This window comes from Parasteatoda tepidariorum, chromosome 9 (genome assembly GCF_043381705.1).
Source record: "Parasteatoda tepidariorum isolate YZ-2023 chromosome 9, CAS_Ptep_4.0, whole genome shotgun sequence".
Lineage (NCBI taxonomy): Eukaryota > Metazoa > Arthropoda > Arachnida > Araneae > Theridiidae > Parasteatoda > Parasteatoda tepidariorum.
The window spans coordinates 4,822,960-4,838,255 of record NC_092212.1 but is presented as its reverse complement, the minus strand read 5'-3'; the positions used below and the strand labels follow the sequence as shown (position 1 = coordinate 4,838,255).

General features: G+C 30.0%; 1 protein-coding gene across 1 annotated transcript in view; it reads left to right on the top strand.

Annotated features, from left to right (window-relative positions):
- Window positions 1–15,296, top strand: part of LOC107442536 (neurogenic locus notch homolog protein 1) — a gene marked incomplete in the record, with an annotated part of 313,056 nt that overhangs the window by 184,143 nt on the left and 113,617 nt on the right. The window contains 3 exon segments of the mRNA XM_071185571.1: window positions 8,751–8,806; window positions 10,406–10,519; window positions 13,727–13,843. Of these exon segments, the coding sequence (XP_071041672.1) occupies window positions 8,751–8,806; window positions 10,406–10,519; window positions 13,727–13,843 (287 nt within the window).

The window sequence follows — 15,296 nt, the reverse complement described above, 5'->3', positions numbered from 1 at the left end:
TAGGGATGTTTCCAGAAAATAGAAACGTGTAGTAATAATCATTTTAGTGGCAACTGAAGAGCTTAATTGGGAATTTAGTCACTGGGTGGTTTCTGTTTACTGGATGCCTTCGGAATAGAGCAATGTGCAGTAATACCATTCCAGTAGCAACTGCTGAGCTTAATGGAAATATTTGCAATTAAATGACTACTATTTATGGATGGACCGGAACAAAGCAAACTGATGCAATACCAATTTCAGAAGCAATTTCAAAGCTTAATGAGAAAATTTGTCACTGAATTGCTGCTGCTTATGATTGTCACCAGAACATAGCAATGCGCAGCAATTCCAAATTTAGTAGCAATTGAAGAGCTGAATGAGGAAATTTCTCACGCAATGGCTGCTGCTTATGTTTAATACTGTCTAGGATAAAGGGTTGTGGACAGAACAAATGATTTAAAAGCTTTTGGGAATGTCTTACATTCTTATCGAAAATTCGAAGTCCCAGTTAATTCATTGAAGATAATGTATAACTTAATACTCTTCATTGCTAACGTTTACAACTCTTACCTGTCTATAAGCATGAATGTTGGCATTGCTATTGCCACTGTTATCATAACGCTATCACAAGTGTTCACTTTTTACTTGTGTAACTTTTATATAAAGTGATTTTTACAATTTTTATTCATTTGCTGATACAATCTATTGCTTGTCGTATTTCTTATTGTCATGATGTTCAATCTGGTTTTATGTCAGTCCTTAATGATGATTTAATACGGATTGATAATTACCATTTCTTTTCTTTGCAATTTAAAAATAATTTAAGTGGTTTTAATTAATGATTGTTGATAAATGTGACTAATTTCAATATTATTAGAATGACTAACTTCAATGAAGTTATGAAGTATGATTCTAATATTCAATTTTATGTTCATATTTAATTTAAAACATTTGTAAGTGTATATTCTTAATGTATAATATGAATTCGTGAAGTATTCAACAAAATACTTAAATATTATATTTGGGTGATAAAATGATTAATAATTATTATAATTTTTAATTAATTAATTAAAATAATTATAATAATAATTCTTAATTAATTACAATAATTCTTTGACTAAATGAGATGTAGAACCACATTTCCATTACCAATTTTAATAGGTGACACACAAATGGTATAACTTTTTAATCGATGCCCTCACTAACAATATATTTCCTTTGTCATGTTCATTTTTCACTTTTTTCTCTAGAACTGATGGTAAGAAATGAATATTTTCTGAACACTATTTTGAAACTCATTCATGGAAAGACAGTTTCTATTAATCTTTTGCCTACGGCACCAAATAGCACCCGCTATTCTGCACCATTAGTTGTACTAACCATAAGCAAAAGGTTAACCTTTTATTATTTTGGGATGTCAGCAAAGTTCTCCCAGTATAGCGGCAAGGACATGAAGCCCTGGTCTGTGCCTCAGTATCTCATCTAAAGGTGAAGAGCCAGCATCAGAAGACCAAGTTGCTTTTGAAAAAGCAATTTAATTTAACAATGATTGAAAATAGTCTCGATTACTCTTAGATTTTCAAGGAAATCAGTTTTTATATTTTTAAAAGCTTTTATGCTAGTTATCTGTGAGTAATGATAACTTAGAACTTTTTTTGGAACAGTATCCATTGCTTTTGTCACAATGCGACATATGATGCGACCTAAAATGCAACTTATAATGTGGAACTAAAATCTTGTTATTCAGGCACGTGATTTTTCCGCATTTTTTTTAGCTGTGCTTTCAGTCTATTTTTGTGTAATTGTGTTTTAATACCTCAAAATATGCTCACAAAAAGGCATTTTTTTCCCCAATTTAGTAGTTTTCATTCTGAGTGTGTACATGTCTGTTTAATGTTGATTGAAAAACTGAGCAGTTAAACTAAAATTCTTTAATTCTAAGTGAAAATAAAATTCAATTCTGCTAACAAATGTCATTGAATTAGTGTTACTCGTTGCTAGTAGCCGTTTTATGGAATTTAAAATAATTTTTAAATTACTAATAGCTTCTGAATATAACTCATTGTAAGTTTCATTTCCTTTAGGAATTGATTCACAAAAGTTATTGCATCAGTGTAGGGAAGATAAAAAAATTGCAAACAAGTATATAACAATAAGTATATTAGATATCTTGTTGGTATGAAAGGGATAAATGAATTGTGTATGACAGGAGCTCACAAGTTTCTACAAGTTGCAACTTTTTAATGAGATTTTCAATTGTTTCATGGTTGTCAGTTCACATAACATATGTATGTGGTATAATATTAATCAAATACAAAATACATACCTGTCAGCTTGCACGGTCGTTGAAAAAGATTATACCAAGTGGTAGTAAAACAAAAATTTAGTTAGGAGGGAACTTTTTAAAACTACAACTATTAAGACATCTAGCGAACGAATGGATGTTATATTCATACTTTTTTTAATTATTGATTTGTCATGGTAGTTTAAATTTTTTTTTATAAATTTTAAATATTTAATACGCTAAAGTGCTAATGTTGCTACCACGACGAAAATTGTTTCTCAACGGTCGTACAAGTTGGCAGCTTTGGTTATGTACGTTTCATTTGCTTCTACAGAAGAAACGAAACCTATGGAAATAAGTTGTGACAAAGTAACATAGGCAATGTAGTCCAGTCCAAATATCTAAGTTGTTAGTTAGAAAGTATTAATAATAATGTAACTATTAATAATGTAGAAGAAAATATATGGAAATAGAAATTACCATCCACACTCGAAGATATCACCATCCACTATATGTATAATTTAGACTATGTTTTCCTCTGGATATGATAAACTTATTGATTACTATACAAAATATCCTTTTCAATTGAAAACAATCATTTTTATGTGTTTTTTGTGCGCTTTTCTCTTTACTATTTTATGTTGGATAGTGTCTTACTTTCATTATCTTATAAATTCTTCATATTTATTTGGCTTTTTCTTTTTCTTTTGCAAATGAAGTCAGCGCATGTTCATCGAATCCTTGCCAAAATAAAGGAACCTGCATAGAAGACAAAAATAATTCTTACAAGTGCTTCATGTTCCCAATGCATTTCATACCTAATGGGTTACTAAATTGGAGATTAATCGTTCTATGGTTTAAGTCAAAATAAAGATCTGTTGATGAATAAATGGATGCATAAATGGGTTCGCCATTCATATATCCACGGNTTACTTAAGTGCTTAGTTATTAAAATTCACTAAAATGTCCCTCATACTCTTTATCAATTCCTACATCCATTATGAAAAACTCCACTTATTATTCTGTCACAAAGTAACATGTTAGGTCAACATAGAAACATGTTAGAAAATCAAAATACTAAAAGTTTGTAAGTAAAATTGTTTGCACACTTTTTTTTTTTTGCTTAAGCCTGTTATTTTAAGAATCAGAAATTGTTTAGTAAATGAATGTTGGGAATGTCAGATCCATTGACTATTATAATGTATCTTAATCTAATCCCCGGCCATAATATTTGGGTGAAATATTGGATGTAGAGATTTTTCACTTTATACAAAGTGCGCCAATTAATTTTCGGTATTGATCAAATAACTCCTGAAAATATTGTGAATTAGATACCAGTTTAATCTTACGAAGTAACCTCCACTTACCAGTACGTTTCTGTACTCCCATGTAAAATTTTCAGAAACAACTTTTACTGCTTTTCCTAGAGATCTGGACGTTCCTAAACTTTTTCTTTTAGTAAGTTTTGCGAAGTAATCCTCACACTTAGCAATGCAATCCTAAACTTTGTTCTTTTAGCAGGTGTTTTAGTTTCTCAAGATGTGGAGATGGATTATTCGTCATAATCTCTAGAAAAAGCTTTTGGGAGCAGGATATTGAAACAGAAAAATTTTCCTAAGATGAAACTTTTAAGGACATCAAAGACATTAAGCGCATCGGAATTGAAATTTGAAAGTCGTTTCTATAACTATAACTTTTACAGCCTAGCTCAGATGTGCAATAAATAAGGCTGAGGTTTCTTCGAATTATGTTAATGCATCAGGCCTGTGAATTAAAGGCTGCAATACATAGTTTTAATAATATTTGGCACATTTATCAACTATGTGCATGCAAAATTACTTGTTTTACAAATAATACATAAGAATGATTTCGAAAACCTTTTGATCCCTCAGTTTTTAGGCAACCAAAGTTTAGCAAACCCTTCTTGCTTACGCGATAATTTTGAAAAAATNAGGCTGAGGTTTCTTCGAATTATGTTAATGCATTAGGCCTGTGAATTAAAAGCTGCAATACATAATTTTAATAATATTTGACACATTTATCAACTATGTGCATGCAAAATTACTTGTTTTACAAATAATACATAAGAATGATTTCGAAAACCTTTTGATCCCTCAGTTTTTAGGCAACCAAAGTTTAGCAAACCCTTCTTGCTTACGCGATAATTTTGAAAAAATGTCTCATTGACTATTATCTATGATCAATTCAAATAACGTTTTTTAAATAAAGCTTTTAAAAAGTGCCTTGTAATCGCTGTTTTCATAGTCCAGTACTGTAAAGCATTCCAGCAACAGCCCATTGTGAACCAGGAGGGAAATGACTCCTCATGGAGGTTGAGACTTCCCAATTTTATGACCGACTGCGTGATTATGGCAATGTGGTCAGCACTGTGCAAAGGTCATTTTTATTTCAAAGAAAAGCTGGTAATCAATATGCTGCCGAGTAGGCTTCCAGCAGTCACTGGGGATCGAACTCCGATCTATCACAATGACAGCTCAGTGCCTTAACCACTGAACCATCACGGCTGTAGCACAACCTTGACTTCTACTAAAACTCAAGTTTTTGAAAACCTCTAAAATTATGATATTTGAAGTAACAGCGCTTGCAATAAAAAGTTGCTTCACTTATTCACACGTGTGAATCTTTAAATTCGAAGTGCGACGTGTGTGAATCTTTAAATAAAATTGAGTTTGCTAGAAAAGATGCTTTAGAATCTTGCTATATTTGTTTTTTATTTATTGAAAGAAAAGCAATCATACTTGATAGCTCATTGCAGAATGTAATGTTTTCGCTAATTGTATTTTTTAATTAATTGGGGTCGAAAGTTTAATAACCTACAGGCTATTATTTTTACTGTTAATATATGTTCCTTGTTATAATTCTTTATAGATGTCTGTTATAATAGACAATTGTGTCAAAACGGAGGCACGTGCAGAACCACATCTCCTAATAAGTATAAATGTGACTGCAAAGCTCCATATAATGGAACACGGTGTGAAAAATGTTGTACAGAATATTATTCACATATTCATTTTGTATATAATGGCAGATTTTGTTTTGTAATGCTATATTCATTACAGTTCATATATTGTGAAATTATATTTTGATTGGATTTTTCCATTCCATGTCATAAAATGTTCGTGCGGTTTTTAAATAATTTATTTTGAAAAAAATTTCAGATCCTTGTTCTGAAAACCCGTGCAAAAATGGTGGAACTTGCACTTTTAATGAAAAAGGCTTCACTTGTAAATGCAAGCAGCCCTACAGTGGGCCAACATGTCTGATAGGTAAACACAATATTTTAAATGTCATTTTTTACTTTTCTTTCAGAAATGGATAGGTTGCTATCATTTAATATCATGAAGTATATCTAAAAATTTTAGTTTTCAGTTGCCAGGCAGTGGCCAATTGATTCTAATAACATAGTATCCACTTTTTCCTAAAATATAATGAGTACGAGACTGATATCGATATATGAATTTAGTAGCCACTTTTAGCAAACTTCTTTTTTTGCTTGGATAAAATAATATTTAAAAAATATTATGCTAGAAATAATCTGGTGTTATAATAAGACAGCTGAATGAAAAATAATATGAATATTTGACAAAATTTAGTTAAACATGCTGATTTTAAGAAGCTTGATTTAAAAAATATTTAGAGAGGCAGAAGTATACTTTACAATTTTGAAAAATGTGAATTTTTATAGAACTCTCCTTCCACGTGAATTTTTTCATCAAAAAGTGATGGGTTCTGAAAAATAAAAATTTTGAACAGAGAGTTTGGACGTTTAAATGAAAATTCTGCTTTCCAGAGTATTTCTGCTTTGATGTACTCATATATATTAAAAATTTTAATAATTTTCGAAACATGTAAAAACAAAACAATGAGAAAAAGTGACCAGTTGTTTGTTTAANGGTTAAATAGTTTATTTTGAAAACATTACAGATCCTTGTTCTGAAAACCCATGCAAAAATGGTGGAACTTGTAGTTTTAATGAAAAAGGCTTCACTTGTAAATGCAAGCAGCCCTACAGTGGGCCAACATGTCTGATAGGTAAGCACATTGTTTTAAAAGTCATTTTTTATTTTTCTTTCAGAAATGGATAGGTTGCTATCATTTAATATCATGAAGTGGATCTAAAAATTTTAATTTTCAGTTGCCAGGCAGTGACCGGTTGATTCTAATAACATAGTATCCGCATTTTTCTAAAATATAATGAGTACGAGACTAATATCGATCGATGAATTTAGTAGCCACTTTTAGCAAACTTCTTTTTTTGCTTGGATAAAATAATAATTGAACAATATCATTCTAGAAATAATCTGCTGTTATAAAAAGACAGCTGAATAAAAAATTATATGAATATTTGACAAAATTTAGTTAAACATGTTGATTTCAAAAAGCTTGATTTAAAAAATATTTAGAAAGGCAAAAGTATACTTTACAACTTTGAAAAATGTGAATTGTTATAGAACTCTCCTTCCACGTGAATCTTTTCATCAAAAAGTGATGGGTTCCGAAAGATAAAAATTTTGAATGGAGACTCTGGACGTTTTAATGGAAATTCTGCTTACCAGAGCATTTCTGCTTTGATGTACTCATGTATACTAACAATTTTAATAATATTCAAAATATGTTAAAAACAAAACAATGAGAAGAAGTGACCTGTTGTTTATTTAAGTGGCTACTTTTCTTTTGTTGACTCACTAGGTGGCGAGTAGTTAGTTTCAGGTATATCATGACCTATAAAAAAAACTTTGATGTGCAAGAAATTTCAATAGATTTAAAATTTGGAAGAAAAACTGGATTTCTTGCAAAACATTCTGCTCTACATGGATCAGATGTGCTAGAGTTAAAGTAAAGTGAAAAATAAGCCTGTCAAATTAGCCAAAACCAAACTTAAGCTGCCATATTTTCTTTTTTTCCATTCTGCCTCTGATTCCGTACGAATACATTTACAACTCTCCCGTCTCGAAAAGGTTAACGAAAAAGAAAATTTCTAAGTCACTCTGTACATATTCTCTTTAATACAACCTCGCGAAAATGAGTCAGATGTATTCAGATCTGGAGAATATGGTGGCCAAGTGAGCCCCAGTTCTGTGGCCTTTAGGTTCCCCAGATCCAGAATTCTGTCCCCAAAATGCTCACCCGGACATCAAACACTCTCTTGCCCAGATGGGGTCTAACTNATACATTTGCTGATTACATATTGATATATTGCTTGTATTGTTATGATGAACAAACTGGTTTTTGATATCAGTCTTTCATGATGATTTAATACGGCTTCAGATATGACTTTATGTAATTTTAGTATATGCATTAATTTTGCTTCTAAAATCTAGGTAAAACATTCTCTTTAAATCAGTGTTTGCATGCAATATTGATTGATACAAATTATATTTTCATTTTATTTGTATCATCATGCCCAAGTACGTTGCAAATGGACAATGCTCATAAAAATTTTTGTTTCTGTGCAATATTATTTAATACACATTATATTTTTATTTTATTTGTATGACATTTTACTTTGCCCGTATACGTTATAAATGTAATAGGCATTTTTATTTCATATAATAATTTTTAAAAAACATCCGCACAAATTTTGCTTCTGCAATTAATCTGGAACAAGCTCCTCAAATGTGTGAAATATTGTTCGATACAAATTGCATTTTTTTGTATTACAATTCACTATTATATTATAAACGTAATAAACATTTTAATTTTATTCAATTTTTTTGATAAGTATAATCATTAATTTGTATTTACAATTAAGCTGTACCAGGCTCCAATTTATACTTGTGTACAATATTGTATGATACAAATTATGTCTTTATTTTATTTTTATCACATTTTACATTGCACTCTAAGTTACACATTTTTATCTTATATATTTATATATATATGAATCAATTTTGCTTTAATCTGGGACATTCTTTTCAGATCTGTATTTGTGTGCAATATTGTTTGATACAAATTATATTTTTATTTTATTTGTATCACAATGCACTATTACGTAATAAATACATTTTTATTTTTATTGTTATCTTTTAAAAAGTAAATGTCTTGACTTTGCTTCAACAATTAATCTGTACCATGCTTATCATATTTGTGTATGTGTACGATATTGTTTGATACGAATTAAATTTTTATTTAATTTGTTTTACATTTTTCATTGCACTAACACGTTATAAATGGTACAGGCATTTTAATTTTGTCCAATTATTTTTAGTAAGTATATTCATTAATTTTACATCTGCAATTAACTTGGACCATGCTCATCAAACTGCATTCAAGTGCAATATAGTTTGGTAAAAATTATGTTTTTATTTTATTTGCATCATATTGCACTGTTATGTCATAAATCTATTAGATATTTTATAAAATTGTCTCTTAAAACTTACATAATTTGATTTTGCCTCTACAATCAAACAGGACCATGTTCTTCCAATCCTTGTCAAAATGGAGGAACCTGCAAAGTAAACATAAATGCTTACAACTGTACTTGCCCAGTTCAATACACAGGAAATAATTGCGAATTGAAAGGTAAAAATTGTCTATGAGACACAATTAAGTGCATACCTTCCAACACTCTTTACGAGAATGAAATTTCTAAGTGGTAGTAAAACAATTAGCGAGAAACAATCTTACTCAGAAATATATTTATATTTTGGCCAAGTTGAAATTTGCTACAGTAATGAGTATTATGCGTTCATATATTTATTGTAATTGGTGATGCAATGGTAGTCAAACTTATTTACAATTATTAAGATTAAAAATGTTTAATGAAATAACAAGAGTTTTGTTACAACTTTAAAAATGAATATAAAATCTTTTGGGAAAACTGGATGAGTAGGCAACTATGAAAATGTATTTTTGGGTCTAAATAACACCTTCTCATTTTGTGGCAGAGTTCTTTAAAAGCGAAACTGATTGCAGAAAGACGATACGATGCGGAAAATTATAAATAATGAGCGTTGGGCTCATGTTTAAGAGTTAGTGAGTTTGATCCCCACCACTCAGTCTCTCAGTGTAACTGTTACTCGGTAAATATGTCGGGTAACTGAGTCCTTCTTGTTCCCAATACATTTCATACCTATGGGGTTACAAAATTGGAGATTAATCGTTCTCTGGTTCAAGTCAAAATAAAGATCTGTTGATGAATAAATGGATACATTGCAAAAGCAAACTTGATTTTTCATTCATCGATGCCAATATTTAAGCTAGGAGCGTTGTAAAGGTATAAATTTCAGCAATATGCGAAGTAAAAAGGATGTCATGACTTGGAAAATTGCTGACAATTCTGATTATGCTTCATATTGGTCAATAAGAGTAAAGAAATGTATAAGGTGTAACAAAACTGATATTCAAAACTGATAGTATTTATAGAACTTACCAAAACAAACACTTTCACTGAAAAGCAAAAATAGTGAAGAGAAGGCCTTTGTTTAAAAATTCGGTTGATTTGCTTTCAATCCTAATTTTTTTCCCACTGGGAAACTCACGATTTTGTGGAGAAAAAAAAATTCTACATCCGGTTTATCTTATGTATAACAACATGATTATCTAAATACCTAAACTGAAGAAAGATGTGCAACAATTTGTATTTTTTAAAATTTTTGAGATTTTTACAAGTTTGTTACGTTTTTGCGAAATTTCTGTAATGACCAACATACAAAAACCACCTCGAAACAGCTTTAAAATATTAATTAAAAACGTTACAAGATTTGCTATTTTTTTCTTATTTATAATCCAAATCTAGTAAAGTGTTTAAAGAAACTGCAGTTAGGAAAAATAAGGAATGTTTTCATATGTAGGTACATTATAAAAAACATTTAGTACATGTCATATCCTTTAAAAATACATTAAATTTATATACATTAAAAAAATTAGGGATATTTATTATGCTCAATAAAAATAAATAATTTTGGCATCTCGGGGCGTACAAATATACTTGTATTAATAAACTAAACGTTAAAAACACTGCATATGCCTTAAAAAAATTTAGTTTTTATGGCATAATAATTTTAATTTTCTGCTGTCATTGTTTCAATTTTTTATCTGAATAATATGCACTTGAAAGTTATGGTTTCCTCAGATTTATTAATTTTCTACAGTTTTCATCTGCATTCATGTCCATTTCAGATGTTTGTTATAATAAACAACTGTGCAAAAATGGTGGTACTTGCAGGACAACAAAACCTAATAGGTATAAATGTGACTGCAAACCTCCATATTCTGGTCGACTCTGTGAAAAAGGTTGTATTTCAATGCTTTTTGTTAAACGCTTAAAAGAGAAGTGTGCATGCGTGAAAGCGTTAGGAATATAATGGGATAGTAGCACCGTCGTTAGAGGTTATAAGTAAAGGTATCTAATTAATTAGTTGTGAAGAAACGGATACTTCCATAACAGAACAAAGCGCAGTAATATTAATTTCTCTCACAAATGAGGAGCGTAAAGCAGAAATTTGTCATGGAATTTCAGCTGTTTAGGGATGTTTCCAGAAAAGAGAAACGTGCAGTAATAATCATTTTAGTGGCAACTGAAGAGCTTAATTGGGAATTTTGTCACTGGGTGGTTTCTGTTTATGGATGCCTTCGGAACAGAACAATGCGCAGTAATACCATTCTAGTAGCAATTGCTGAGCTTAATGGAAATATTTGTAATTAAATGACTACTATTTATGGATGGACCGGAACAAAGCAAACTGATGCAATACCAATTTCAGAAGCAATTTCAAAGCTTTATAAGAAAATTTGTCACTGATTTGCTGCTGCTTATGATTGCCACCAGAACATAGCAATGCGCAGTAAGTCCAAATGTAGTAGCAATTGAAGAGCTGAATGAGGAAATTTCTCACGCAATGGCTGCTGTTTATGTTTAATACTGTGTAGGATAAAGGGCTGTGGACAGAACAAATTATTTAAAAGCTTTTGGGAATGTCTTACATTATTATCGAAAATTCGAAGTCCCAGTTAATTCATTGAAGATAATGTATAACTTAATACTCCTCATTACTAATGATTATAACTCTTACCTGTCTATAACCATGAATGTTAGCATTGCTATTGCCACTGTTATCATAACGCTATCACAAGTGTTCACTTTTTACTTGTGTAACTTTTATATAAAGTGATTCTTACAATTTTTATTCATTTGCTGATACAATCTATTGCTTGTCGTATTTCTTATTGTCATGATGTTCAATCTGGTTTTATGTCAGTCCTTAATGATGATTTAATACGGATTGATAATTACCATTTCTTTTCTTTGCAATTTAAAAATAATTTAAGTGGTTTTAATTAATGATTGTTGATAAATGTGACTAATTTCAATATTATTAGAATGACTAACTTCAATGAAGTTATGAAGTATGATTCTAATATTCAATTTTATGTTCATATTTAATTTAAAACATTTGTAAGTGTATATTCTTAATGTATAATATGAATTCGTGAAGTATTCAACAAAATACTTAAATATTATATTTGGGTGATAAAATGATTAATAATTATTATAATTTAATTAAAATAATTATAATAATAATTCTTAATTAATTATAATAATTCTTTGACTAAATGAGATGTAGAACCACATCTTCATTACCAATTTTAATAGGTGACACACAAAGGGTATAAATTTTTAATCAATGCCCTCACTAACAATATATTTCCTTTGTCATTTTCATTTTTCAATTTTTCTCTAGAACTGATCATCATTAATTAAGAAATGAATATTTTCTGAACACTATTTTGAAATTCATTCATGGAAAGACAGTTTCTATTAACCTTTTGCCTACGGCACCAAATAGCACCCGCTATACTGCACCATTAGTTGTACTAGCCATAAGCCAAAGGTTAGCCTTTTATTATTTTGGGATGTCAGCAAAGTTCTTCTTTAACGGCAAGGACAGAAGCCCTGGTCTGTGCCTCAGTATTTCATCTAAAGGTGAAGAGCCAGCATCAGAAGACCAAGTTGCTTGAAAAAGCAATTTAATTTAACAATGATTGAAAATAGTCTCGATTACTCTTAGATTTTCAAGGAAATCAGTTTTTATATTTTTAAAAGCTTTTATGCTAGTTATCTGTGAGTAATGATAACTCAGAACTTTTTTTTGAACAGTATCCATTGCTTTTGTCACAATGCGACATATGATGCGACCTAAAATGCAACTTATAATGTGGAACTAAAATCTTGTTATTCAGGCAGGTGATTTTTCAGTATTTTTTTAGCTCTGATTTCAGTCTATTTTTGTATAATTGCCACAAAATATGCTCACGAAAAGGCATTTTCCCCCCAATTTAGTAGTTTTCATTCTGAGTGTGTACACGTCTGTTTAATGTTGATTGAAAAACTGAGCAGTTAAACTAAAATTCTTTAATACTAAGTGAAAATAAAATTCAATTCTGCTAACAAATGCCATTGAATTAGCGTTACTCATTGCTAGTAGCAGTTTTAAGGAGTTTAAAATTATTGGTAAATTACTGATAGCTTCTGAATATAGCTCATTGTAAGTTTCATTTCCCTAAGGAATTGATTCACAAAAGTTATTGCATGAATGTAGGGGAGATAAAAAAAATTGCAAACAAGTACATAACAATAAGTATATTAGATATCTTGTTGGTATGAAAAGGATAAATGCATGGTCTATGACAGGAGCTCACACGTTTCTTCAAGTTGCAACTTTTTATGAGATTTTCAATTGTTTCACGGTTGTCAGTTCAGATAACATATGCATGTGGTATAATATTAATCAAATACAAAATGCGTACCTGCCAACTTGCACGAGCGTTGAAAAAGATTGTACCAAGTGGTAGTAAAACAACAATTTAATTAGGAGGGAACTTTTTAAAACTACAACTATTAAGACATCTAGCGAACGAATAGATGTTATATTCATAATTTTTCAAATAATTGATTTGTCCTGGTAGTTTAAAATTTTTTTCATAAATTTTAAATATTTAATACGCTATAATGCTAATGTTGCTACCACTACGAAAATTGTTTCTCAACGGTTGTACAAGTTGGCAGCTTTGGTTATGTACGTTTCATTTGCTTCTACAGAAGAAACGAAACCTATGGAAATAAGTTGTGACCCAGTGAGTCCAGTCCATAAGTGTCCCGGTGAGTCCATAAGTATGAGTCCAGTCGAAATATCTAAGTTGTCAGTAAGAAAGTATTAATAATAATGTAACTATTAATAATGTAAAAGAAAATAGTATATGGAAAAAGAAATTACCATCCACACTCGAAGATATCACCATCCACTATATGCATAATTTAGACTATGTTTTCCTCTGGATATGATAACTATACAAGATATCCTTTTCAATAGAAAACAACCATTTTTATGTGTTTTTTGTGCGCTTTTCTATCGACTATTTTATGTTGGATAGTGTCTTACTTTCATTATCTTACAAATTCTTCATGTTTATTTTTTTTTTCTTTTTATTTTGCAAATGAAGTCAGCGCATGTTCATCTAATCCTTGCCAAAATAAAGGAACCTGCATAGAAGACAAAAATAATTCTTACAAGTGCAACTGTACTGTTCCTTACATTGGGAAAAATTGTGAACTGAAAGGTAAATCAAAAATTATACAAAATTGCAAAGCAATTTTTTAAACATTGCTCAGACTTGTGTTTTTTTTTCTTTTGTTTTGAAGTGAAAAAAGGTTTTAAATGCATTGACTACAAATAGTTAATCCGTAACTTTTAAAAATACCCCTAAGGGCAGCATATTGAAGTTATAAGAATGCAAATGCTAATATTCAACCAGTTTAAATGGGTTCAAACAGTTAAAATTTAAAATACACTTACTTAATATATTTCAAATCGAAGTTAAGGATTCATATAATTTTTTTTTTAAATCAGGAACTTGCAGACAAAAAACAAAGGCAATATTTTTCCCTTCTTATTTTCAACATAAATTACTTAAGTGCTTAGTTATTAAAATTCACTAAAATGTCCCTCATACTCTTTATCAATTCCTACATCCATTATGAAAAACTCCACTTATTATTCTGTCACAAAGTAACATGTTAGGTCAACATAGAAACAAGTTAGAAAATCAAAATACTAAAATTTTGTAAGTAAAATTGTTCGCACATTTTTTTTTTTTTTTGCTTAAGTCTGTTATTTTAAGAATCAGAAATTGTTTAGTAAATGAATGTTAGGAATGTCAGATCCATTGACTATTATAATGTATCTTAATCTAATCCCCGGCCTTAATATTTGGGTGAAATATAGGATGTAGAGATTTTTCACATTATACAAAGTGCGCCAATTAATTTTCTGTATTGATCAAATAACTCCTGAAAATATTGTGAATTAGATACCAGTTNAAAAATATAAAACTGGTAATCAAAGTATTTTACTTGCAGTTTATTTGAGGGCGGAGTTATAATTGATTGATTTATTTAATTCACCAATACTTTGTACAAAATGAAACTATTTAGTTATACTTTGAATTAACATTGATTATATATATGATTAAACTAACAATAATGAAAGAAAAAGCAAAGTAAGTCTGTCAAATTAGCAACGACTGCATTTAAGTTACCGTTTTTTATTTAATTACAACTTGATTCTGATTTTGTACGAATGCTTTTCCGAATCACCCGTCCCCAAGGGGTTAATCTAATCCCCGGCCATAATATTTGGGTGAAATATTGGATGTAGAGATTTTTCACATTATACAAAGTGCGCCAATTAATTTTCTGTATTGATCAAATAACTCCAGAAAATATTGTGAATTAGATACCAGTTTAATCTTACGAAGTAACCTCCACTTAGCAGTACGTTTCTGTACTCCCATGTAAAATTTTCAGAAACAACTTTTACTGCTTTTCCTAGAGATCTGGACGTTCCTAAACTTTTTTCTTTTAGCAAGTTTCGCGAAGTAACCCTCACACTTAGCAATGCAATCCTAAACTTTGTTCTTTTAGCAGGTGTTTTAGTTACTCAAGATGTGGAGATGGATTATTCGTCATAATCTCCAGTAAAAGCTTTTGGCAGCAGGATACAATCTATTGCTT